This window comes from Empidonax traillii, unplaced genomic scaffold, assembly GCF_003031625.1.
Source record: "Empidonax traillii isolate 1590-97213 ecotype Southwest subspecies unplaced genomic scaffold, ASM303162v1 scaffold673:size468873, whole genome shotgun sequence".
NCBI lineage: Eukaryota > Metazoa > Chordata > Aves > Passeriformes > Tyrannidae > Empidonax > Empidonax traillii.
The window spans coordinates 433,097-460,829 of record NW_020955866.1 but is presented as its reverse complement, the minus strand read 5'-3'; the positions used below and the strand labels follow the sequence as shown (position 1 = coordinate 460,829).

The following is a 27,733-nucleotide window of genomic DNA, read 5'->3' as shown; positions in this document are numbered from 1 at the left end:
TACTGCCTTTAAGATGTTTTTTGTTTTGATTTGTTTTACAGGCTGTAAGATGGCACATTGAACTGCAACCATGGGCAAGTCCAACTCCTTCCCTCAACTACGAGGCATTGAGGTTCCTAAAGTACATTAGCACTTCTCAGGTATGTTTTTCATTTCAGTCTCCGTTTAGAAGGTAGTTTGCCTGCCACAGGTTGTTCCCTCTCGGCTGAGGAATTAACCTTGCGCCAAACTTTTTTTGAAACTGTTTTATTTCTGAAGTTGTTTAACCTAGCAGTGATGGTCAACATGAATGTAAAGGTCAAAACACAGGTTAGAAAGAATGCATTATTTCCTTGCTTTTTATTTTTGGATGGGTTTGTGTCCTGACAGGAGCGTGGTATGACTGAAATTCTAGACATGGTTTCTTTCCCTCTCTCTCTTTCTCACTCCCTCTCAGATAAAGAAAAATACAGAGCACTCCATATTGACAAAACTCTGTATTCACCCACTCCACCTCTCAAAAATAATGGGATAACCAGGTTCATTTTACTTAAAAAGGATGCATTTGAGGTTCCCAGTAAAATGAGAATAAGGCATCAGACCCTAACTTGGACAAGTTGTTTCAGTGATACTGGTAAACTCCTGATATTTTCAGGACAAAAATGGTGACCTGGAAAATAAGTGGGTTTATGTGATTTTTAAAATGTGTCATTTCTAAATCCAGATTGTGTTTGAGGGTTACCTACAGCATTCAGCTCATATGGAAATTGGCCCATCATGTCTTCATAGGAGCATCACTTATGCACAACAGCATTTATGCATGTATTTCCTGTAATAAAAAGATGGAAAAGGTGCTAGATGCCCACAGTTCTGACAGGGCAGCTACTTTCAGTACCCAGGTCTATCAGCAATTGACCCTTGAATACAGATTTAACAGCACCATTACTTACACTGGAGAACAGCAAAAAGCCTCAGGTGCTAATGTCACTGAAATGTCACTCACATATGAAATTCTCTGTTGATGCAGTGCTTTCAAGGCTGAGACACATCTAAAAAGGAGGGTAGTCGAGTGTTCGTGTATCCTTCAGCTTGTGGGTACCCCGGCTAAATGCTCAAGCAAGTGACATCTGTGCTGCCTCTCATGCCAGCACTGAGAGGGCAGGAGGCAAGATGATGCATGTGGGGACAGCAAGAGATGTGTGTAGAGCTGCTTGTTTTGTTGTACAGAAATTTAGGGTGCAGCAGATATATTGAGTTTGAAAACATCCTTCATCTCAATGGCTTAATAAGCAGTGGCAGATGCTGCTAAACTCCACTAGTTGGGTCAAAGCCTACAAGGACATCAATTAATAGAGAGTTTATTGCTTCTGACACACTGATCAAGAAGTTTTGTTCCCAGAGTAACTGACCTTGGTTGGGGAAGCAAGTATAAGTGAAAACAAAAAATTAGAGAAATCTCTGTTTCTGACCTGGCAGATGTTACAATATTAATAACTGACGGGATAGCACCATAATGGGTATGAGCACCTCTGAGAATGGGATCCTGCTTATGTAGATGAGCATGGGATCTCATTTTCCTTGTTTGCTGAGCAAGTGTCTACTAATTACTGTGCCTGAGTTCAGCTCCCTGCCGATAGTGTACAATGGCTTAAACTGCTGGAGGGGGAAGATACCGTGTCAGCAGTGTCGAGATGTGGCCAGGAAAAGCTTTTTCAGTGCTGGTGTCTGATGATCAGAAGAACCGTCTTACTTGTGCTGTTGTTCATATGATAGTAGTGAACAGAAGCCCAGAACAGGATGTGAGCTCAGTGCATCAGGGTCTGTAAATCATGCAACAGACTGGTGATGGTGCTAAAGGCAGGTTCAAGGTTGGTTTTTTGTTTGGTTTTGGTGTGTTGGTTTTTTTTTTTTTAATTTTTGATAGCAAGAGCAATTAAGTAGCAAGAGCTGTTAAAATTGCTCCAAATTCTGACTATTGTAATTGCTCATAATGCCATGAGTCAACTAAGTGGCAGCATTGCAGAATCTTAGTTTTCTGTAGAGAATACATTATTCTTCTGTGTCTTAAATTAGTGCTTATTATTGCAGTGCCATTTATTCCTTGATTGTTATGTGACTGAAGGGAAATGGGTAGTGGGGTGCACTGCAAATCACTGCTTAAAACTTAGTGAATCCTGAGAACAGCATGAAGAGATGCTTTATTAGCTTGAATAAATTTTCTGTGGGAATTATGAGCTGAGCAGGAACAGGGAGGTGGTGATGAAGTGTGCAGCTCTTTGAATGTGATGCTTCAGGCAATGATCTTTCAGAGCATAAGCTTCTTAAAGAATTAGAGTTTTTTTACTTATTATAAGGTACCTGGTGGAGAGTTCCTACCATATTAAAGGCTGGGTTCCAATTTTCACTCTCACCCCTGTGTAAAATTGTTTCATTTCTCTGGTTCCAGGTGGAACCAGAGCCATGCTTTTTAGTTTGGCTAAAACTGAGAACTGAGTCTGGGCAGTCTGCTGTAGAGGAAGGAAGGAGCAAGATGAGAACAGTCTGTTCAGGACTGGTGTTTAATCTGGTTTTGTCTCTATTACTCTCCTTCCCACCCTTTTAGTTTTTGGCTTTCTGACAGTGCCAGCTCCCATTCCTGCAGCTAGGGTTGGTACTCGGTGCAAAGAACAACTTTTTGTCATGATGGGTCAGCTGGGCTCCTGCAGCTCTTCTCAGTCTTTGCTTTCCTATCTGAGTGTTAAGCAGTGTGTGCCCCCCAACTCCTGAATTTGATGGCTAGGCTGCATGTGGTTTGAAAAGCCCTTCAAAACCCAAATGCAGAGTGATGCAGAGTGGCACAACCGTTCTTAGGCAGAAGCAGCCACAGCTTTGGTGCTTACTTCTGTTCCCCATTACCTCCTTAACACTGCTAAGGCAACAGCTGTAGGAATTGTACCGGCTCTCTATCACCTGATATGCTCTGGATCCTGAGTTCTGGAAAGGGTGCAGCACTCCCCAGCTCCATGCCTGCCTTTGTCAGAGTGTGTCTAGAAGAAGAGGATGGTACAGGATGATGTGGCTTGGGGGTGAAACGCTGTCCCAGGCTGCTGGGGGTCCAGGCAGAGCCGGTGCTGCAGGCAGGGGCTTTTCCGTAGCGTGTCGCTCAGAGGGCCGCAGTTTCACTGGCTCAGTCACCGCTGTGTTTTTGGCTGTTGCTGGCTGCTGCTCAGCTGTTGGCACAGCTGACTTCACACCTCAGTTAAGTGATTTTTGACGCTTACAGGTTTCTGATGAATCCAGTGTGTTTTCAGTCTTTGCTTTCTTGGTCTGTACAAGGACTTTGGCTTACAGTGTTCCTCCCTGCAGGGTCTCTGTCTCTTGTTTTGCAGGGGTTTTTATTCTGGCTTTAGACTCTAGACGTCTAAGCCAGCTCAGCATAGACACACATGCTACGATTCCTCTGTTTAGTTAAGCACTTGCTTAAATTCCCTTGTTTTTGGAGAGGCCATGTGTTGGGGTAATGATTAAATCCCCTCTGGAACAGAGATCCAGGATACTCTGGGTAAGGTATACAGCTTACATTGTCTGACACTGCAACTTGTGATTACAATCTTGAGTTATGACATGATTTTATCATTATTTGGGATGCAGAATCCATTCCAGGGTTCGTAAAAAACTCCAAAACATTTGAATGCTGAAACATCTTTTCATTGTCGAAAAATGATTTTGGATATAGTACTAATGCTTAATTATTTGCTTTTCAAACTGCATTGCTCTCTGCGGGATTATGTAAGCCTGAAATTTCACCAAGCAGAACGGATGAATAAGGAAAAAAATTATCAAATTTCTGTAGCCATCTACCAAATTGACAATCAGATTTAAATGAAACCAATTTATGTTTTTCTTTTTTCAACTCTTTCCCCAGAAGGCAAATAAAAAACAAATGAAAAGTCCTATCTTAAAATGAAGCATCCTTTGATTTCAACAGATTTCATGTGAACACATGAACCTGAGCAGCCTGAAAGGGTACTCTGAAACCGCAAAAAAGCCCTGGTCGATCTGTCTTGATGAGAGGTTTAGCCTCATTCACCGAATCAGAAGCAAGCAATGCCGTCTGTATTCACTTGGGTAAGTGCTCCCTTTTAAAAGACAGGAAATTGTTTCATGACATGTAGCTTCAAAAAGTCCTATAAAAGCAACACAGGTTGCAACAAGGTTGTCTTCTAAAATATAGACTTTGTTTGTGTATGTTTGTTATGTGTTGTTTGGGTATATTTGTTCTGTGTTGATGTGCTTCTGTAAACTTTTTTTTTTTAAGGGAAAAACCTTTCTCTATGAGCATCTTTATTTTCCTTTGCTGTTGTAACATTGGTATGAAAACAAGTGGCTTAATGGTGAGTTGTGAGTAGTAATTCATCCAGAGGAAGATGGGAATTAAAGAGATAAACTGAGAAGCCCACAGCATCTTCTTTGAGCAGAGATGACTTGCATATTTGCCAGGTACTTCAGTGGCATTACTTATAAAACCTCATTAACTGCCTCTGGGACAAAATAGTACATCTCTGTATGAGAGTGTGTTTGTTCGACACTTTAGGGATTATATGTGGCGAAGTGATAGTAATAAAGGCAGTTGTGGCTTTACTTTAAAATGTTTGCAGTGTTTGTGATATTTACAGCACTTGAGATTGAAGGTTTCACTCTGTACAGAACAAGTGCTTTCACAGGTAGAAAAACCACATATGCAGCCTGTTTCTGTGCTAAGAAAACATTCTGCTTCCCATGAGGATGAGGGAGATCAGTCCTCTGAGTACATCAGGCCGCTGGCCTTTTACGTTACCCATCAGCACACAGCTGCATTAGGAGAATGATTGCTGGAATCTGGAGCCCCTTTCACACAGATCACCACATAGCTGCTGCCTAATAAAACTGTCTTTGCTGTCCTGGGAGCCAGCTTTGGGTTAGAGATGTATTGAAGCACTTCATCTCCATCTCCCTTGAACCACTGCAATTTATTTCTGTGTTTTTGCTGCTGTGGGATACAAACTGTGGATAGGAAGGAATAGTGCCTGGGGTAGCATATCTCAGTGATTAGTACATGGCAGTTAACATAGCAATTAATGTGAAGTGGATGCAGAGAACACTGCAGTCAAAGGGAGCATTTTTTGGTTAATTTGGGTGGGTTTATATTTGGCTTGAGTTTGTATTGAGCTCTAAATACCAAGCTCCCCAGAGATTGAGGGGCTCTCTGATTTTGTTCAGCAACACTATTCAGTGGCAAAAGAATAACATGCCCTTTAGAGATAGATCAGGTATACAGAGAGAAGACTCCTCTAGACCAGTGTTGCTTCATGTTTTCTGAATGTTCTTTGCAATCAATTTCAAATTATACTTAGTTGTCTTAATGCAAAATATAGGTTTACATGATTTTTTTTTTTTCTTATCAGCTTTTTGTGTTCCTATGGAATTTAGGAGAGATGCTCAGTTCCAGATTTTACCTGCTAGGTCAACAGGGAGAGGCAGGCACATTCAGGTGAAAAATCAGCTAAGCTAAATAACCTTCTGGAGGCAGCTCTAGGTTTCCTTTGATTATAGAGGAAGTCTGGGATAACGTGTCTGCTGACTTTAGATGTCTTGGTAAAATACTCAAAGGTCAGTGGAACTAATCTAGACCTTTCCCCTCAAGCTGCATGATCATCAGTATTAGATCTGAGCTCCCGTATTAATGTCCCTTTTCCGTGTTGCTTTGTATCAAGTGTTGATTGAGAATGGTATTTTTGTTGAACTGGCCGGTAGGTACAATGCAGAGTTGATTTTGTCTGTGCTAGGAAATGCAGATTTGGCATGAATCTGACCAGCACAGGGATATTTTACTAATGATTTTGAACAAACCTGAGCTAGTGACGTATACCAGTGCTTTATACGTGGTGCTGTTTTGCACCAGCTGCAGGGAGCCTGAATGCCAGATTTTCTGTACTGGTGGAACAGTTAGGCTTAGCAGAGATTGAAGCTGATGTTGTCTCTCCTGTCAGACGTCAGAGACACACATGCAGTAAGTAACAAACTATGATGCATCACATGAAACAGCAAAAAAATAGAAGGGAAATGCTTGAGATTAAGGAGAAGCAGTCTTCAATCCCCCTGCTTCTGTAGACCTTGGAGCTCATTACTGCATAATTCTTCCCCTCAGACTCACTTCCTTTGGCTTATGACAGACAGAAAAGTAATTTTGTTCTAAGACAAAAAAACTCTTTAAACATTTTTATTATTCCATACGCTTCATGAAGAGCAAACAGGGAGCAGCTGCGTCCAGTGAAGAACATTCTCTGTGGAGGGGATGGATACAGGACAAATGTGAAAGTTCAGTGTGAGTGTTACTGGGAATCCTGAATTAAATCCATATATCACTAAAACTGGAACAAAACATGCTGCTTAGGCTTTGCCTCCTCAAATGCTATAGAAGAGGTCACTTGTGAATGGGAGTGAGCAGCGTCTGGAACATCTGGGCATCCCTTTAGATTAGTTGTAGTTTCTTCCACTGCTGAGAGGCAGCAATGTTTTTGCTTTGGGGACAGGATTTCCCAGTGTGATACATAATTGCAATATGCATTAGTGAGCTCTAGTTATTAGTGTTAAATCTACTTAGATTAAGCTAAGTCAGTTACAAACGCCACAGGCAGGCATTCAAGCTGGGATAACATAAATAAATAGGATTTCAGAAACTTACCAGTAGAGGTTTAAAGAGTCTCACTGCAATATAGTATAAGTGCTGTTTCAGGTGCATTCTAATGTGTAGGGGTTTTATGATCCAGACAGGGGGTGCTTCTTTTTTCCCTGAGCTCAGTTTTCTTCCTTTGAAAAAGAAGGGGAGGAGAGGAAGCACAGAAAGGGAAAGCTGGACCTTAACATGCATGTGTTTATAGCTCTGTCCTGTGATCGCTGTGGGAGCTGGAGTACCTGCAGTTAGGCTGGAGCAACTACAGGTGCCCACTAGAGCTGTGCTGTAGAAGACAAAGCACCTTTTGTGCCATTTGTGCACTCGCTGTGCTCCTGGATGATTCAGGGCTGGTGGGATGCTTTGTTCGATGCAAGCTGCAGCACAGTGTTTATTCTGAGTGCAAGGCTCTGTGTGCCATGACCTTCTGTGAACCCTGGGAGCAGGGAACAGCCAAGGGACACTGCTCCCTGCTGTGCTCTGTCCTGGGTCAGCGTCCCTGCCCTGCTGCTGGCAGGGAGCAGTGCCAGTGAGCCCTTCCTTTGCACTCGCACACAGGCTGGGAGAGATAGTCCTGCAGGTGCTGGTTCTGCTGTTTGGCAGCCCACCTCTGCCCCCACTGCAGGGGAGTGTGTCTATCTCTGTAACCGAGTTCCCTTCTCCTTTACAGTAAAAATAGGGCAGTGTCTTTGGCATGTTGTATTTTGCTGTTGATGGAGGCAGCAGCTGCTCTCTCCTGATGGTGGGGAAAGGCATCTCTAGTCTTCTGTGACCTCCACACCTATTTTTTTAAAATCAAGGTATCTTTTTAAGTAACAAAAATCTTTCTTAGGAGACCTAATTTATTTATCTTTTTCATGCCTCATTATCCCGTAGCATGACTACATGTGAGCCAGGCATTTTTCAAAACAGTTCCTGCAGAGATGACCTTATTTTCTCCCCTAAATATCTGTTGCTGGCTAAATCTCTCTTCAGGCATGAATTTGAGCTGTTAACTAGAGTACCAGAAGATATATCATCCCCTTCTTTACCCTCATCTGTATTTTTTTCTTCTGTTTTCCACCACTGTGAAACCTCCCTTTACAGTCCCCACAAGTAGCAATCTGTTTGAAGGCAGCCTGAGGTTTGTCTACAGCAAGGCATCCAGCCCTCTGGATTGTACACACTGGTACAGTTAGAAGTGTGTTATCAACACATGTGGCCATCAGTTGCTGGCAGACTCTTCTCTCTAATGCTGTAACTGCCCCCAACAATTCGCATGTTGTTCATTTTTAGCCAGTTTCTCATTCCTAAGGGATTACATTGGTCTTTGTCCATCAGTGTCCCTTCTGTAGAAAACCATGTGCGAACAAACATGTCGATTCACTTAGTTAACTTCTGAACTTTTTTCCCTAATGTGTTTTGAATGTATTAAAAGAAAACTCCTCTCTTTTCCTCCTACATGGCTGTACGGGTTGGAATCCTGTGAAATAGAGTTGTTCTTAAAAGCACACTAGGCTATTTTTGCAAACCCGGTCTCCTCATACTTTCCCAGGACACGCAAAAGGGAAGATGGCTGAGGAAAAAACTACCTCATAGGATATCACCACACTGTGCTTAAACCAGTGTTACAGCAAGTGTCATACCATATTGGTAACTTCCAAAACATATTCTCTTCTGAACATTGTTTCATGAGTTGAATTCATTTTAGTCTGCTAGTGTGTCATCTATGGTAAAATAGTTAGTACTGGCCCAATGTCGTACCCTAGTGTGTGACATGATTTAAAATGTATTGTGTTTTATGTATTGATGCAAATAGACAAAATTATTTCGTATTCACCCCTTTTCTAAGGATTTTCTAAGGATTACTGTGGTGTTGTGTAGCAGGTCCTTTGACACTACATCTAAGAATTCTACCCTGCAATGGTTTGTGCGTGAGAGATAAATGCTGCGCTGTTAGTACATAGTGGACGATCTCAATTAGCACAACTGGTTCAAGTGCTATTTAAAAATCCTGATTCTCTTCTTAGCGCTACATGTGTTTTAGTTTTGTGAAGGTTTAATGTTTAGTGCATGATTTGAATCACATTTGGAACAAGTTTGAAGGAGTATGAAGGAAGAGAACATCCTGTTTTACGGAGTAGAGAAGGCTTGTGGTCCAGACATGATTCCAATGGTAAATACCAGATTTTTTTTTAGTTTTAGTGCACCCTGTGAGAATCAGTGGGCTGTAGGAGGTGGGAATATGGCACAGCCTTGTAGAATATGTCTTCTCACAGAGGTAGGGACTGAGATAGTACTGCTGTATGATGGGGCTATTAATTTTTCTTCTTCTTTGAGATCTTCACCAAACCAGCAGCAATATTTCTCTGAAGCCTATATAACAAATCTGCTACTGTTGTAAATTGGTTATTTTTAAATTTTCTTTTTTTATCTGTGTCTTCCTGTCTACAGAGAAAGAGAGGCATTTGGTACTTGTGTCTTGTCCATACTGGTGGCCATTGTGGCTCATCTTTGTAACACCAGATGATAGACGTGGTGTGAAATATTCCAGTTGTTTACAAAAGAGTATTGTATAAATTTTAAATATATTTTCTCTTCTGTTTATTCTTTGCTTATTGGAAGTTTGTGAAGTGGGGACTAAGAAAAGTATTCTAAAGTTGTCAAGAAAAAAGCAAATTGAAAACAGATAAATATATATAAATATAAAATATGAATATGAATAATGACAGCACAAAGATTCCAACATTTAATTTACTTCCTTATAAATTTTGTCAACTTCTGAATTAAGAAAACCCTCTTCGGGAAGTTTATCAGCCTGGCTAAAAGCGGTTCAGTTCTGGACTTGAACAGCGCCCTTTGTTCTAATCATACTGCGCTGAGCTTGAACTTTCTGTTTAAGCCAGTTCATCCTCAGAATGTCCTACCCACTAATAGTTCTTCTTGCAGCATTAATAGTTAAATGTTTTTGAGTGGTGGTGTTTGTTTTTTTTTTTGGTAGGCTAGGCAGTGATGACAACCAGTTTGAGGTCGGCATGGCCAACAGCGGGTGTGAGGTGCATCGCTTTGACCCCAGCATCAAGTCAGCGCACATCCAGGAGGGTCGGCACCTCTGGTACCATCGCCTGTCCATCGACTGGAGGGATCCCAATCCGGCCATTGCTGCTCACAAACTTCACAGCAACACAAAGAAGCTGGGCACAATACTGAATGAATTTGGGCATCAGAAGGTAAGGACTCGGGTATCAGGTTTCTGACTGCAAGATTATGTGTTGAGAAAGCTGCAGAACTTCCTCCTTGCTGTCTAAGGAGACCATGCACTTTCCAAGGTTTTCTCCTGATAATGAGTCTTTCTTCAGCAGTACTTGTAGTGCATTTCTTGTAGGGGTGCCTTTTCTGTCTTGCTTTTTCTGTGTGCTGATAACAACCATCCTGATTTTAAATCACTAGCCATATACTAATACTTCCTTCCTCCTCCTCACTTCCTTTTCCTTTGAACTCGCTGGTGACATTGGGTGCTAGCACTTCAAGTCCTGTGGAAGCTCTGGTCTTTGCCTCAGTATGAACTCTTAACTACTAGCACAGACAAGTTTATAAAGAGAAAAAAAATATTTGCAACAATAATTAGAAGAGAAGAGGTAATGGATGGGTTGTTTGCATTTTCAAGGTCACTGGTCCTAATTAAAGCCATCAACAACAAAAACATCCTGTTTTGAAATTGGCAGCGGTCTATGGGGTTTTTTTTTTAGCATTTCCCAGTTTGTTTTTAAGAAACTATAAAGACTTCAGAAATCTTCAAGTCTCAAATAACTTTTGCCAGAATATAGCTGAAGAAGTTCCTTAGGTTGCTTTTAAGAGAGCTTTTCCTTCTGAGGATAGGCAATGCTAACTTACGTCAAATGCTAATGTACTTCATTGCCTGCAGCTAGGTCTCTTTGTTTTTTAAGAAATAGGAGGCCTGAGCTAAGGAGGGGCTCTACTGTAATATTTACGAAGCAAGCAGTGCAATGTTTGCTTGGTTTGTTATTAAAAGATGCGAGATGCCCTTTTCAGTTCACTTCTTGCTTTTCTTTAATATTTTCTTTTGGCTCAGCTCTGCTGATTGGACCATTTTGAAGATAAGAGCAGAAAAAAGAAGCTTTTTCCTACTTCTTAGGCATACTGTAACTATATACTAGGCTGTGCATTAGCAAAACATCTGGGGAGACAGAGAGATGGCTTTTCTTTGATGTGTGCCTGACATTGTTTTGATTTTAGAAGAATTAGTCACAGAGCAAATAATTAATGACCTGATCCAGAAAAACTGTACAAGTCTTGTGATATACCAGACCTGTGGGGGACAGTCAGCCTCAGGTTATCATGGTGATACAGAGTGATTTTAAGACCTTCTCTGAACAAGAAGGAGGTAGCGATGAATTCTGAGTTTGTAACTTTCTGGATGAGAGTTAGCTGACATGAAAACATCTGGCTGGAGGGCAGCCAAGGATCGTAATGCACACATAACACATGCAACCAGGCTTTCTTCTGGCTGTGTACACATGACGTGGAATTTGGTTAAGTGTTTTGATGCATTATGGACTGTGTATACAGCCTCTTGCTCTGTTAGCGTTTGAGTAGCTCCCCTGTGCAAAACTGCAGCTTAGTGAAGTTGGGAACCAACTTTCTCCTGGTCAAGATAAAGCTGTTACACATCCTGCAACATTCCAGTACTGGATATTTGCGAAATAACCTGAGTGTGCTGACTGTCCTCACATTATTCTGTTTAGGTTTTCTTGAATTTAGAAAGCAGCCTGAGAACTTGCACGTTGCGTAAAGACACCAGTAAAGCTCAAATTTATGAAGAAAGCATCAAAGTAAATACTGTGACATTCAAGTTTTCATTCTTCCGGTGAATGTGAGTGGAATATTCCCTTGGCTGAATAAATCAGTTAATTCAAAACAGTTCCACAGAATATTTTCCAAAGCACTTTTTTTTTTTTCAATTAGAAAGTTAAAACATGCTCTTTGTCCTGTTCTTTTTAATTTAAAAAATCCTTTCACTTACCCTCAGTGTTGTTCCATTCCCACTTCGAGGCAGGAATTCCAGGCAGCTGCATTTGAAGTTAATGCTTCATTTTCTCCTTGCTTTTATTCTTTAAGATTTGGGACTTGATCCAACTCCCTACAAGTGACTGAAACTATTTCCACCAATGTTAGAAGATCAGGCTTATGAAAACAGCACAGACAAGGCCTCCTGGAGTTCTTGCCGTTTTAGCCTTGAAAACAAAACTTGCAGTTTGGGGGTTTTGTGTGCAAGAGAATCAAAGGACTTAGATGGGCTTGTTTGCACACTGACTCAGATGAGAGCACACCTGCTATTCTGCAGACAGTGATAGGACCTCATCCACAGAAAGGGAAACTCATCCTGATATTTTGGCAAGAAATAAAAACACTTTTTGGTGTTAGTGGATGTGAGGAAAGATTAAAAGATCTTGATCTTTCTAACTGTATACGTGGCATAGCAGTCCTCAGTTCTCTGAGAAGTGTAAACAGCCTGGGGGTAGAGGACTTATCTTGTACTATATCTAGTATTATATTAGGATGTGGCTGACAAAGGAAACATGTAGTCAGAATATTTTTGGGAACTGTTAGAGTGTGAAATCTCTTAAGCCCTGGGATAATCTCTGAAAGATGTCATGGAAGTCTTATTTCCCGGTATACGGTTCTAAACTGAAAATTTAATGGTGTATCTTCTGAGAAGACCAGTATTTTATTTGCCACAGGAAAGAATAAAGATGTAAAAATTGATCTTGCTCATCTTCCCTTCCCTGCCGCTTATGCTCAGATTTTTTACTCCACGTGCAGACTCTGTAGTGCATTGCTGATGAGCAGTGTAAAAAAGGGAGAAGGCCACTGAGTGCTTTCACTTTCATGTTCTCTGACTACCTACTGGGCTGAGGTTTCTGCAGTGCTAGTGTTCCCCATGAATTAGTGATTGATGGTTGGGGAACTTACCTTCCTACGGAGTCGTTGGATAATTCAAAACAGAAGGGATCTTAGAAGGCCTATAGTTCAGTCCTCTGCTCGAAGCGAGGCCAGCTGTGAAGTCAGGCCAGGTTGTTCAAGGCTATATTCGCTCTGGTCTTGAAAAACACTGTTTTTCCTAGAACAGAGACTGCCCAACTTCCCTGGGTCAGCTATTAGCCTTCTGGACTGTTCTAATGAAAATATTTTTCCTCATATTCAGTCTGAAAGACCCTGATTTGAGTTTATGCCTGTTGTCTCTTGCCCTACTTCTAATCGCTGCTGAAGAGCCTGTCTCTGCTGTCTTGATGACCTCTTTGTAGGCTCTACAGGCTGATGTTTTTTACCTCAACAAAGCTGATGTTTTTTTCCCCTCTGCCTAGGTTGAACAAGCCCTGTTCCCCCAGTCTCTCCTTGCAGCCATCTTGGTGGCTCCCAGCTGAACTCACTTCAGTTTATCATTGTGTGTCTTGTGTTGTGGGAACCAAAACTAGATGCAATATTTAGATGTGCTCTCACAAGTGCCAAGCACAGGGTTATAATCACATTTCTTGTATCGTTCCAGGGAGTCCTTCCTCCCCAGGTGCAGGACTAGGTGTTTGTCCTTGTTGAATTTTGTCAGGTTCCTGTCAGCCCATCCTTCCAGCCTGTCAGGATCCGGAGCAGCTCTGCCCTAGCATGTCTTTATTTGCTGGCCCCACCAATTTGGTGTCATCTGTAAATATGGTAGAAGTGTCCTCAAACTCATCACTAGGTGACTGATAAAGGTGTTGAACAGGATGAATCCAAATATAGGCCCTGTGACACTCTACTTGTAATTGACTTCCAGGAAGAGTACAATCCCTTGTACTCCAGAGTTCATCCACACTGTAACGTTCTGACTTGGGTGCAAGCCTACTGTGGGACACAGTGTTGAGTATATATCCCAGTGCCCTTCTAGACCAGTCACAGCTGGTTCCATGGTCTTGCAAGGGAATCATGAGATTTAGTTTCAGCTACAGAGGGGCTAAGTTATCTAAATAAACCATTCACCTGGTCCCTGCATGGATTGGTGTTATGTATGGTGTCAGTGTCTTCCTCAGAAGGTTGCTGTGTAGCCCAGATTTTAGTATGGAATAAAACTGTAAGGGAAAGACCATATTGAAACACAAGCTCCCTCTCCCTACTCTAACATTATCCCCTTTACAAAAAATTATAATCCTTAACCAGAAATTCAAACCAAGCTACTAAATATATTCTGTATTCCAAAGATTGTCCTATAAAGCACAATTTAAAACCTCTGACAGAAAGGCCCTGAGCAGCAGAAACAAGCAAGACTTCATTCTGTCCCGAATGGGCATACATGTTCACACACGCAAACTCTTATTTCAGTAGTAGTTGTCCTCTTGCTGGAGCTCTGTAGGAAAAGTCTTGCGTGATGCCCTCAGTAAGTGCTGTGAATTTGCATTCTTTGGCAGTACAGCTCGGCAGCAGATGAAATGGCTCCTGGTGAAATAAATTGATCTGGAAAGGAGAATCTGAGAATGCAAAGTAAAACCTTCATTTAATTGGGAAGTGCTCATAGCTGTTACTTTCAGGGGACAGCAGAGTTGCATTCACTTCCTGCCATTCAAGTAATCTTGAACAAATTCTATAAGAGACCAAACTGTGTCATTATTCACTATGAAAAGAAATGCAAAGCAATCTTTACGTCCTGATTTTGATTTGAAGGCTTTAATTTACACTGTCTCTTCGTGAAGATTTTTTTTTTCTGTGACAACTTGGCTAACAGGTATCTGCTTCATTTTATAGAATAGGCTTAGATTTAGGATTTCAAAAGGAAAAACCTCCTTCACTTCACCTGTTATTTAGTACTCAACACAGCTTCAAAACACTACACCCTAAAGTCATTTTGATTAATAACATCATCTCCTCCTAGGCAAGTAATTTATCATTTGCTCCTCTCCTAAAGCAGATACTGTAGAATCTATTTTATGCAGCACTTTCAGTTTTGTGAAGACTGGTGTGAAAGAGCAAATACTAAAGAAAAGATTCCCAATTTTGGTTTAAAATCAGCTCTTTTGGCAGTAATTTAATAATATAAAAGTCCAGGGAAAATGTATCACAGCTTAGCTGGGAATGGAGATTTAATTAACAAAACAAAAACTTTACTCTTCAAGTTGGGAAACATCCACATTCAAGTTTTGTAGCAACTAGATTCGTGCAATTACTCTTTTACTCTACACACCTCAGGACTACAGGGGCCAGGATAGGCTTATGAATTCTTGACCCTGCCTAGACAAAATCATTTAACTTTGATTATCCCCTGCAAGGGTAGACTTAGGCACAGGGAACCAGGACTTTGTTAGTGAGTTACATTCACTGAGGGGATGCTGTGTCCAAGTTCAATGTGTGCGTGCCACCAGGGTTTAGACATGCAGCTCAGCTGTCATCTTAACAGACAGAAGGTCCTCAGTACCAGCTGATGAGCACCTGCAGACTGGTCTATGTCCTGGTGTGAAAGCCTGAGCTCAGGATGAGAAGCCAGGAGCTCAGAAGCCTGAGAGCTCTTGCGGGGAGGTGAGTCCTGGCCACTATTTCTGCTGCAGCCAGGGAACAGCCCCTTTCGCTTTGCTGGAGCTGGAGGCACAAGTTCAGATCTGCTCTGCTACATGTGGCTTAGTGTCAGAAAGAACAAATGAGATGAGGTCTTTTCAATTGGTGCATCACAAATCCTTAAGTAAATGTTTGGAGTTCTGTCTTGAAAGGGTTTCTCTGCTTTTTATGCTTATTTGGGGCTTCTCCAAGATCTCAATTCTAGAAGGAAAAAACCCACTCTTTATCTGATTTTTAGCCTTGTTATTTTCACATCCAAGTTTTCTTGTGCAATCAATGGTTGTTAAGCTTAAGTGGCCTTTTATCTGCAGCTGTTATTTACCATTCACATATAGTTGTGAAGAACAGCCTTCACTTTTAGAGTGTTCTAAGACTCCTCCAACATGAGAGATCCTGTATTTCCTAAAACATCTTATTAGGGTTGTGCTGCCCCTCCTATAGCTGGGACATCAGCAATCAGTACTTTTCAAAAGTCCCAGTGGTGTCCCTGCTGAGGCTCAGGCTGTGACTGCCTTTTTTCCCATCCTTCCCTGGAAATATCTGCACTGTTACTGCTTGTCATCTTATATGCTTTTTTGTGACTCATCAGGCCATCTCCTTGTTATATCAGTTTGTGGATGGCACAGTAGAAGGAGTTTTGTCCCAGAACACTGTTTTTTTTAAAGTGTAAATGGCTGGTCCTGACCTGTGTGTAGTGGGAGTAACTCTGCAAAGTCAAGTCCTGTATTAGCACTGGACCCTTTTGCACCAGGCAGATGCAATACCATAGCATTTAGAGCTTGTAGTCTAAGTAAATGACCTGCCACGAAATGGAGGAACATGAAACTCACCTCCATTAACTTAAATTTCTACATTTGAGATAGCTGCTGAGGTCCATATAAACTCAAGTGAAACTGTTAAGATGCAGTTCATCTCATTCAAGGGCAGGTGTTTAAAACAGTCTGGATGATGTGGCCTGTACGTCTCAATCAGAAATTCCTATTCTGTGTGGTCTTTTGTCCAAGTTCCCTTGGACAACTGTTTTGGGTTTAGGTGTCTAAGGCTAGATGAGGTGCATCCCATCTTGAGTGACTTGTCCAGAGACTCCGCTCTGTGCGTGGCATCTGTCTGATAAATCCTGAGATCAGGGCTTGAGTTGTGCTAACTAGTCTCATTCACCTGATTTCCATACTGGTTGTGCTGGAAGGGAGGGTGCTGAAGATGATAACACTGGGCAAGCTAGCCAGAATATGTAATTTTTTTTTTTTTTTTAAAGTCATCCCATTAGAGCAAAAGCTCAGAGTGCTGGAGAGCATGTTATTCTACGGTAAGCATCTACCTCTAAATCTGTAGTTTACAAGTTCTTGAGGAACTTACTGCCCATTACAACACACATTCAGTCCCTTTGAGGGTATGTTTGTAGATGCTGGGCCAAATCTATTCTCTGTGGTGAACCTTTTTGTTTGGGGGTGCATCAGTGAGTTGGTGATTTTTACTGCATTTGCTGAAAAGAGGCAATCAAATTGGTGCAGACATTTCCAGCTGCAGTTGGAAGTGCTGCCTTCTGTTACTTTGTAGTAGTTGCCTCTGAGTCATCTCTAAGCTCCTGACGTATAGTATTTCTTTCCTGGATGTATATATTTTTTCATTCTAGAGATAATGAAATCAAGGTGGTAATAGCTCTGTATTTACTTAGTCAGCTGGGGCTGCTGCTGCCTTAAGTATTTTAATTGTAAGTGGATTGAAGAGTTTGGCTGCAAGGAGAAGTGGGCATGACAGCCTTGTGTTTCTGGAAGCAAAGATCTTTGGACAGTGATTTACTGCTCACCACCTCTCGCTCTCTGTGCTGGTGTATATGGAGTGCCTCATAACATTCCTTTACAGGGTTTTCTCTTGGTCCTTTACATATCCTTTTGCCTCATTTAAATTCTCTCCACCCGGAGTGCTTCTCAAGGTATTGTTAAGAATATTGGTGTTTCTAGAGAGTGGCCTGAAGGTGCTGTTTAGTATGCAATTGTCAGGCATGGAGGAAAGATGTTTTTAATGATACATAACCTTTTCTTCTTCTAGGAAAAGGGCTAGTGCAATGCCTGACTTCTAATGAAAGTATTGAAGTATTGCACTGTTGAAACAGAACTTGTGCTAGTCCTCTTAAAAAAAAAAAAAAAAAGGCACTATCAAAGCATATTATTGTCTGCTAAAAATTAAAAAGCAAGGACAGTTTTTAGGGGTTTATTTTCCTTTTTTTTGTTGTTGTTTCTTTTGCTGTGGTTGTTAAGACTCTTCAGAAAAAAAACAGGTATTAAAAATCTGCTTTCCCTCAGCTCTACTAGAGGGCTGTGCAGGCTGTGTTCAATTCTACCTTCTTTTCAACAGCAGCAGCAGCATACCACTGTTTCAGTGTCAAACAGTTGCATTCAGAAGAGTGTGGCACTCACTGCAGGCACTGTGGAGTCATCCTTGGTATTCTGCTACTGTAAGAAAGCAGTCAGTCCTGGTTCCCTCCCCCCACCACAACTGGAGTTCGGCAGGAGCCTGGGAAACCTGCACTGCTTCTTGAGGTGGTACCAGATGTGTAGTCATGTTTCCCACTCCTGCTTAAGCCATTAATACTGTCTTAAACACAATAGTGTGAATCTCTATGGCTTTAATTTGGCCAAGGTGCTGAATATTTGCTCAGGGTGGTGATCCATGAAGTGACACTGGTTTAATGAGAATTGAGAACAATGCCTTTCTTATAAGCATTGTCGGTTTTCACCACTACCCATCTTTCACAATTTTTAGGGAAAAGTTGAAATTAACAAGCTGTTTAGATAAATGTCCTATCCAGAGCACTTAGGAGCTCTCTGAAAAATATACCTTTTTCCCCCCCATGTTTATTCTTAGTAACTCATACATCCTGCTTTTGTGGTTTACCAATTCTTGTCGTTGGAATTGCACATATCTCATTTGAATACTTTCACCTTAGTGTCTGGATTCTTTCTAATCTCATTGTTGATTTGACAGCAGTATAAGATCTCCATCCATTCTCAGAAATCTAAAATACAGAGGTCAAAGGCTCAGCAGCTGTCCTGTCCCTCCCCAGTGCCTGTCACAGATAAAATCTGAGATGTGAAGCATTTTTGGGTGTGTCTTATTCATGTTTTCAGCAATGTGCAGCTTTCTTCCTGTCATGGTTGCAACCAAATAGCAAGGTGAACAAACAGCAAAACAGTAGGGAGGCAGGTTGGCACTTTGGACCAGGAACGGAGCAAAACAAATAGATCCCCATGAAGGGGTGTAGTAGTAAAGACTGCTCTGTCTAGTGCAGGTGGGAACCAAATTCTCCACCGAGTTTAACTGGAGCTACCCAGTTATACCAGGGCTGCAGATTCTCATCCTGCAAGAGATGTTCTTTAAGGTGTGGTGAACATTTTTTGAAGATGGGACTCTGATCCCTTTCTTCAATTACTTACATTTTGAAGGCCCCCATGGGCATTAATAAACAATAGAAGGTCTTGCAGCCAAAATGCTGTTTAAATTGTGTAACTGTTTCACCTTAGCCCAAGCCCTCTGTCCCTTGCTATGCACACACACACTCACAGGTCTTGCTCCTCAGGGTTTTAGAATCAATGGCTGCTTAACTATTTGCCTTCTATTACAAACCTCCTGCTCTGACTGCCCCCTTGTCCCCTTGGAGTGCGCTTGTCCCATTGCTGCTGGCTTTCACCTTTTGCAAGACTGGGATAATGTGGTTTTATGTAAGCATGGAAGCTGGGTCCCACTGTCCTTGCTTGGTGCTGGGGCAACATAAACAGGCTGCAAATGTTTGTTCCCCTCTAATGAAGAGACTTGAGGGTCTAGCATACACCATTTATTCTTTTGAGTAAATATCCGTTCCCACAGGCATCCAGCAGCGTCTGGCAGAAAAGATCAAAAGAGCAGAAATGAAAAGGATTTTCCCCCTTTGTGGGGGGAGCGGGCAGCGGGACATCTCCTGCAAGATTAGATGGCTGAATGCGCTCTTTGCAAAGCAACTCGTGCGCTCGGCCAGGGCTGCGGGAAGAGAGGCCGTGCTCCCGGCCTGGCTCATGGTGGAATAGGTGCAGTGTCTAAAATGTCCGTGGCCAGCGTGGGCTGGCCAAGCAGAGCTTTTGCTGCTGATCAGGCTGTTAAATAACTTAAGGTCAGGGTTTCTGCAGCTCCCTTGTGGTATTTTTACCGCTTTGGATTCAAGGATCTAGTGAGGGGATGTTTTCATCTTTTAGTGTACAACAGGAGAGCCATACAAACAGAAAAAGGTAACACAGTGCAAATTGGAGCTGGGGCACAGTGTTCTGAGCAGAGATGCACACTTGTGATGCTACCACTTGTGATGCTACCACTCTGAGCAGGTGAGGAGGTCACTGTTTGTGGGCTTACGTCTTCATGGTGACTCTTCACCCTGTTTCCTCTGAGAAGGCATCACTTTGAGTCTTCAACTAGTGGTGAGGTTCCAGTTGCCTGCTCTGGAGACTGGTCTCAGGTAAAGAAATAGGTAACCAAGATCTTTGATACTCAATTTTTTTGGGAGAGGAAGGTCTTCTCCCTCAGTGTTGTCTATGCACAGTGTTGGCCTGCTCCATGCAGAGGGCTTGTAGATCCTATTCTCTGGGTCACTGTAGAGGAACCTTGGTCTTGGTGAGCAGCAAGCTAGACAAGATGTCTGACTTTAAGATCATTATAGTGTAGAGCTAGCTAAACCCATCAAACTTGTCAGAAAATCAGTTCAGGTTTATTTTGTGACCAGAAGATGATTAACGAGTGAGCTGCTGTCTCTGGCTGGTCCAGTGCCCAGCGTGAATTAAGATGGGTAGATGCCAATAACTAGTCCCATGGCAAAGGAAGATATTTGTGGTGACAGAAGTGACCTGACCAAGTGCAGCTAGGCAGAAAAGATGTCAGGCCATGCTGATCTCATGAATCAGATGGTGATTGTTTGCCCAGAGATTATTTTGTCCCTTGGTAAAGCATTATTGCTAAAAGCCTTCTGCCAGCTAAAAGGCCTCTTCTTCTCTGCCTGTGCACTGGAGTAAGAGGCATCGCTTAACTGGACCAGTTAACTGAACTGGAGCGGGTGTGTGTATCTTTTTTTCTGTAATAGATCTTCAAAGAGAAATTGCTTTCGGATGGAGAGAGTATATGGGAAACGTTTCAGCATTGGAAACCGAGGGAAGAAGTGGGGAATGAAAGTGCCAGGTTGCCCTTGGGCAATCAGGTTGACCTGGGCTCTGTGTCCGTGGGAGGAAGTCTCATGGGGTGCCTGCATGGATCCTTGCTGGGAGCAGTCCCCCATGGCAGAGCATGAGCAAAGTGCTCGGTGTTCCTGAGCATGCAGCTTAGATTGATGCCTCCTGCATGTGCTGAGTGGACTTCTAGATGGATATGTTTTTCTGGGGCCATTACTGCATCTGGCAAGCTGTTGCTATGCTGACAGTTGGCTATGAGAGAGTTAAATAAGTTTTTTTAATACGTTTTTGAAACATTTTCTCAATTTCAAGTGGTAAACCTAAAATTACTCCGTATCCTGCTCCTGCTGTGTAATGCTTTCATGGAAGCACATTACCAGAACCGGGAGGAAAGACTTTGTCGCTTGCAAGGCTGTGGAGGATCGGTGGTGAGAGCAGAGGAACAAAGCTCACCTGCACTCACTGCTGGTTTTCTATTTCAGTGATGTGTATATTGCATGAGTGACTTCAACTGGACGGTTGCCTTTTACTGTAAAAAAAGACCAAAGACCATGTAAACACCCAACTGCACAAATCGGCTTTGTGACTTTGATGCCTTAAGCAGATACTTGAAGATGTGCCCGATCTGTCATGTTGGGAGTGAATAGTCTCAAATGACACATTTGTCCCAGAGTCAGTGTGAAAGTGGCTATACCGACTGCTGCAGACAGAAGGGTAAATGTGAGCAGGAAGGAAGGGAAGTAATTTGAAGGAGAAGTGCTGCTGTTCGGAGCTGTACATCACTGATCAGTAGTGATTGACTTTTCTCCCTATTTCAGTGTCCATGTTGCTCAGACCATGCCCACAGCAGTCCTGGTCCCTCCAGCGGATGGCTGAGAGAGAGACAGGATGTTTCTACCTCCCACTGATTGAGGGGAGCATGGGGAGAGACAGTCACGAGCTGCTGGGAGCATAATTTGCTATTAGGCTACGTGGCATCCTGTCTGCCATCAATTGCAGCCTCGGCTTAGAATAAAAGGGAATGAAAGGGACTTTACATCCAAGCTATCTCCTGCCGGTGAGGAAAGGCTGTGAAGGCATTTCGAGAGCAAAAGAAAGTGGGGGAAGTATCGTGCTGAAAATTTGCAGATGGGAAAACAGTGCGAGGGAAGACACATTTGAAAAAAACATGCTCAAGAACCTGTTATCTGCAAAGACGTGCTATCAAAATGTGAATTATATACCTTTTTCTAGAGTTCTGTCTGCTGAAAATAGAGAATTGTACTTAGGTGGAGAGGGGAAAAAAACCATGCATAAGCCAGCAGAGTTTACATCTTGCTGTACAGCTGATGTCAAAATGGTAACCGGGTATCAGGGATCCAGAGCAGAGGGTTAATTCTCCCAGCCTCAAATCGTGGGGGCAGCCCTGCGATTCAGGAGGCCGGGTAGTTCTGAGCTCTGTTCCTGTGCTTGAAAGCTGTAACCAGCTCTCCCCTCCCTGCTCCCAGCTTGCACGGCAGACCTGCTCCCACAGAACTGGAGGGTTCCTGCTTGCATGACCTGTACGGCATTTGTTGTTTTTGCCTTTCCTGGCTTTCACTTCCACATGCTGAGCTCATGGTGGAAATAATACAACTAAATTGCTTCCTCCAGCTACTCACTCTCAATTGACTCTTCTCCATGGGGAGCTTTAAATGGTGCCCACGGGACAGCACAGAGCCTGAAATCCCCCTTAACCCTGACGTTTCAAAAGCGATCGAGGCGAACAGAGATCTGATCTCTGCTTTAGGAAATGATGCACAGTTGTAACATGTCATTACCCTAAAAAGAAGAAATGAGCCTTCATACAGTATGTGTTGACCCTCACTAACTAAAACACACTTTTTTCAGCTGTTTTATATGCTTGGTTGTGCATGAGCAAGGCCTTTTTTTTTCTCCGAGTGTAAGTGATACAATGCTGCAGTGCTTCTTCAAAGGAGCTAAACTCAGAAAACATTTAAAAATCCACATTTTTTACTTTTCTGTGATAGCCTAGTTAGTTCTTGGAGGATAAAAGGATTTGTGGAAGATAAGAGGAACCAGCTTTTGTGAGTGCTTGAAACTGACTGCCATACTTTACCTTCAGGCACTGTAGATCTTTGCCCTCCGGGATTTACTTCCAGCAGCAGACTCCAGCTGCACTCCCAGATGAATTAGAGCTCTAAATTTATAGACATGTCCACTAATCCTTTCACTGGCACTTTGAATCAAGGCCACTGGAAGGTGGTAGTGTATTTCTTATCAGCAGTGCCTTGCTTATCACTGATGGTAAATATCTCCTGAGCTGTCTAATCATCACAAAACTTGCATTTGGTGTTGGCAGGACGCTTGTTATTTGCTCAGATCCTCTGACACAGAGATGCTCTATCGTTTATTTTACAGTATCTGTGGCATAAAATGGAGATTCTGGGCTGAGAGGGACACCTTGCCTGGAAGGCAGGCACAAAAGTTGGTGGGTAGAGACAGGTACCCTCCTCTCTCCAGTTCTCTGAGCAATGCACAGCACTAAAGGCAACAAGGAACCTCTGGTTTGAGTATGCACATCCCCACTTGCCTTGCATTTCTTTCCTGGTCATTTCAGTATGTGTTTAAGCAGTTATTGTGGTAACTCATTTTCCCCTACTGAAACACTGGTTAGCAGCCACTTTTCGGATCAGTTTTGCAAATACAACACAGAGCATAAGAGTCCTGCTGAGCAGCCAGAGCAGCAGTTAGTGTCACAAAAGAAACACAAACAAACCTGTATGATGACTGCAAACATTACCATGGGAAAAAGATGTCCTACTGTTGCCATAAAATCAGATCATGGGAAAACAAAAGCAAATGCGTAAAAACATTTCTTCCTCTCTACACCTCCCCCCCTCCACTTCCCCCTTCCCCCACCCTTTCTCCCAAGAATATAAGGTTTTGAGTAATTTGTCTGCCCTCAGTTACAGAAGTCTCCCAGAGACAAAAATCTTTGGTATCTTAAGTGCAGCAGTGTGTGGTCCTGTGGCAATTGCACGCGTGCAGAATTAACTGCCTGCAAAATTGCATTACAGGTAGAGATGCGAGTCGGTATTTGAAAAATAAATAACCTATTTAAATGTATAAAGGAAAACAAGTGAGCTCACCCATGAAGTAGTTCTCAGCTGAAATGTCATGAGCAGCATCATTTACATTCAGCCTCCCCTTGAACCCAGGGGAGCCTTATGCTCCACTGTTTCACTGACCCACGGATGGGCAGACTGACAGGCTCTTTGTTGTAGAGTCAAGTTAGGAAATACCAGAGCTAAGGTTGTCTGTGCAACCTTCCTCTCTGCTCCCCATGTGGACATGCCACAATATGGGCTTTAATTCCATAATCCCTCAGTCATTTTCCTCTGGCTCCCTGCCTCCCACAGCGTGGAGGAGGCACAATGCCGCCTTAATGAGCAGACAAGCGGCGGCTTGGCTTATTATTATTCGGGCTGTGACCGTGGACCTCATTCAAGTCCCACTCTCCCAAGTCCTGCTTGCAGTGCGTTATTTTCAGCTGTTTTACAGCTTGTTCCGCTGAAGTCTTGCAGCCCTTCATTGGCACAACCCCTGCACTCTGTAGAGGGTGTTCCATGGTTAATACCCTTGTTGTACAGATGGAGAACAGACTACAGACTCTTGCCATCCCATGCCCATCCATAGTGCTGGAGCACAGCCCCTGAGGAGGGCTGACGTGGCTGTGAGCTCTGCACCTCAGCAGATCAACCCGCTGTGTCTCCAGTCAGCCATCCGGAGAATGAGGGAAGGTAGATGCCCCTTGCCACGGCCCTGTGGTTTCTGGCTATGGCCCATGCAATGCAGAGCTCTGGTTGTACAGGAGATGTGCTCACAGCACAGCCCCTGCCCTGTGCCCAGGGCAGAGGGGTCTGTGAGCCAGGGCCTGAGCCAGCATGGATGGGGCATGGCATGAGACCAGCGAGGTATCCTGGGATGGTGCAGCTTAGCAAAACAGTTGTAAAAAAACCAGCATTGGCAATGCTTTTACATGACCTGCCCAAATTTCTGGCCTGTAGCTGCATGGGTGCCTTTTTCAACACTGCCATGACAGTTAAGGTGCGAGAGAATCTGTGGGTTTTGTTTGGGTTTTGTTGTTGTTGTTTGGTTTGGGGTTTGTTGGCGCCTTTTTTTTTTTCCCCCCCCCAGTATTCTTGACTCTAAATTAACTCAGTTTTTCACTTCAGACATATCTTGAGTGTGAGCAGATGGGCAGAAGCAGCAGCTCAGGTGGAACTGGCACAGGTGAACCCTATACTCTCACAGTGTGGGAGTTTCCCCTCTGTGGCTCTGGGAAATACAGACCCTTGAGCTCTGCAGCTGGTGATTAGGACTGCACTGCAGTCATTGTTTTCTACCAGGTGTGAAGTGGTGATGAAATGCTCTTTTTCCATTAAAGGTGCAGCTTCCCTCACCCCGCTGATCTCCAGGGGAAGTCAACCTGCAGTTGTATAGGGCTTTGAGAAGTTGGACTGCTGAATGTCTCACCACAAAATTAAATAATGACCTAAAACTAGAACAGGGAACTTTTCTATTAGATCTGTTATTCCCTATAAACACCTTCACAGCTTCTTTCCTGCTATGTGTTTTTCTTTGGAGGAGCTGCCCTTAAACCCCTGTAGACTCTTTGCGTAATTATCTTTTGTTTTGGTCCTCCTCACTCAGCATCTGTAGTGGTGCCTGCAAAAGCTTCAGCCAGCAGCTTGGCCGAGGGCAGCTGGTGACCTGAGCTGCTCACATATTCATTTTACTTTGGCCTTCTCCTGCACTTGTGTGGAGCATGTAGCATCTGGCTCATGAGGACCCCCCTCGACCGTGGTGCAAGTAATCACTGTTAGTGTGCTTAGATCTGTCACGGCATTTTGTGACAGAGAAATAAGGAACAGTCGTGCCTCAGCATCTGTGCTTAGTTAGGTAGGTTTCTTTTTTTCACAGGTGTGATGCCACCACAAGAATTGTGAAGGAACAGTAACATGCGCTGTTTGTAGGAGGAGCTGTATCAGCACCTCGGGATACATGGCTTTTCAGGCCAGGAGTTGGAGGCAGGAGGAGAAGGAAGGGCTGTGAACAGGCAAGCGTGAAACATCGAGTACTGCCTGTGTTAGTCCTCTGAGATTCTTTAATTTTTTTTTTAATACAAAATCATTTATACATAAGAACAAATATGTATATTAAAGAATGGTCAAGCCTGGCCTCAGTTGTTTCTGGCTATAATTGCAGAGTTTCTCATTTTCACATAGTAATGTTGCTTTTGTTGCAGATTGATGTCCTCAAGGCAGACGTGGAGAGTGCCGAGTGGAAAATTTTGGAAAACCTGATCCTGGAAGATGTTGTTGAGCAGATAGGACAGCTGGTCTTTGAGGTGCACATCCACTGGCCCGGGTTTGAGGTTAGCGGCAATGACAGCACCGTGGTGCGGTACTGGTACAGTCTGCTCCGAGAACTGGAGCTGAAGGACTTCAGGCTTTTCCATACCTACAAAGACTTATCAAAACCACAGATGTTCCTGAAAAAGAACGCCTTCAACGCCAGTAGCTGTTACACACTGAGCTGGGTTAATACGAGATGGAAATAGCAGAAAGGAATTTATGATGTGTGACTGCGAGGCATCTGGCCTCCAAGCTTTATTGAAGAGGACTTTGGCATCACTGGCTTAAGTTGCTAAATTTGTACGTAGTGACTGCTAACAAAATGGCCTGGCTTTTATATTTATATGTTGTCAAAAGACCTGGCACTAGGAGAAGGAAGATACATGGTGCAGATCTGTGTAGCAACATTTTTGCCAGTGGGCGCACTGTCTCAGAGGGCAGAGGTTTCTGTAAGGCTTTTCCAGGAGCATGCCAGCAAGGCGGGGCTGCCCTGGCAAGCTCTGCTGGCTCAGCTGTGCCAGCCCTGGGGCAGGAGAGTGCTTCTGAGGAGGTGCCTTTCTAAGAAATGGTCAAATGTTACTTCTCTGTAAAGCAGTCCTCTTTGACTGGCACCTTCTTTACTTTGGCCTTGTTTCCTATGGAACAAATTTTAGTCAAGAACAGTGTGTTCTTGAACCCACTGGCAAATTTCAGCTGAATTGGGCAGAGGCAGAATTCACCACCAAACTAAATTTCTACCGATTTTGTTGAGCAGTTTCTGAGTGCTCTGACTTTGGCTCTTTAAGCTAGTCTGGCTGCGTGAAGCAAGTTCAGCACTTCTGACACAGGAGGCGGTGGGACAGAGACACTCAGCTACTGGAAAAGCTGCTGCCAGTGCTCCCTCTCCTCACCCTTCATAGTCTTCAGCCAGGGCTGAAGACGGGGCTTCCCTAGTTCATCTGCTCAAAAACCAGCTTGATTTAAATTAGTCATGCAAAGGCTGCAGCAAATGGCTTTTCATCTAGCAAGATACTTACCTAAAAGAGATGAAAGTGAAACCTGGTCTTTTTGTTTGTTAGTTTCTTTTGAACATTTGCTGGTGCTTTTCCAGTGCTGTGCCTGGACACCTGCACCTCCTCAGCACCTCCCTGGCCCAGCTGCCTGTCCCTGGCACAAAGAGGCCAGACCCTGGATCTGCACCGATGCTGACAGAGGTGGTGGCTCAGGCAGATGCCCTGGTCTGCTGCTGTGCTGGGGCTCTGCAGGCTGGGATGTGGTTTGTCTGCAGAGCACCCCCAAGGAGCCAGCCTTTGGCATTTCCTGGGGAGTTAAGGAGTGGGGGGAGCTAAAAAATATATAGCAGGTTGGGGTTTTTCTTATTTTTAAAAGATTTTTGACATTAAACTTTGCATTGAAATACAAGATGTCCCTGTAAATACAATATGGCCCCTGTAACTGCCTTTGGTTTCTGACTTCTGCAGGGCTTGGTGTGCCTCAGCCCGGTGTTTTATTTTTAACAATTCTCTCCCTCTGTCCCCATGCAGTTCCTTCTCTTAGTCCTGGCATTTTCTTCCTTCATAGCTCCTTTCCTTTTTTACCTCTCTGCTGCCTCACCACCCTCATCCCCTCCTTCCCAGAGCAGGAACCTGTGCTGGACCCAACAACTCCATAGGATCTCAGCAAGCAGCCAGAGGCAGGAGCTCTTCCTTCCAAGCAGACAAGTCAGCTTTCTTTCTGAGGTTCTGTTTTGCCTCACCAGTGGATTGAGCCATTCCCCTCACCTTCCCCAGGCTTTATTCCAAGCTTTCCTCCTCTCCTACCTCTCTGAGTGCTCCTGCAGTTCCAGGGTGGGCAGAGACCACTCTTGCCAGCAGAAACTGCTTCAGCCCTTCAGGCAGCCTTCCTCCCACCACCCTTGCTAG

At 43.4% G+C, this 27,733-nt stretch overlaps 1 protein-coding gene across 1 annotated transcript; it reads left to right on the top strand.

The window, feature by feature from the left end:
- On the top strand, positions 1–27,239 carry METTL24 (methyltransferase like 24). Its single transcript, XM_027899523.1, has 4 exons — positions 1–140; positions 3,947–4,086; positions 9,651–9,879; positions 25,724–27,239. Exons 2-4 carry the CDS (start codon positions 3,962–3,964, stop codon positions 26,036–26,038), a joined length of 669 nt encoding a protein of 222 aa, XP_027755324.1. The 5' UTR covers positions 1–140; positions 3,947–3,961; the 3' UTR covers positions 26,039–27,239.
- The last annotated feature ends 494 nt before the right edge of the window (positions 27,240–27,733 follow it).

What these genes read in the sequence shown, in the direction of transcription:
- METTL24 (XM_027899523.1), top strand. Translation starts at nt 3,962, where the DNA reads ATGAACCTGAGCAGCCTGAAAGGGTACTCTGAAACCGCAAAAAAGCCC. An exon ending in TGCCGTCTGTATTCACTTGG is followed by an intron (nt 4,087 to 9,650) that starts GTAAGTGCTCCC and finishes TTTTTTTGGTAG; the next exon opens with GCTAGGCAGTGATGACAACC. An exon ending in ATGAATTTGGGCATCAGAAG is followed by an intron (nt 9,880 to 25,723) that starts GTAAGGACTCGG and finishes CTTTTGTTGCAG; the next exon opens with ATTGATGTCCTCAAGGCAGA.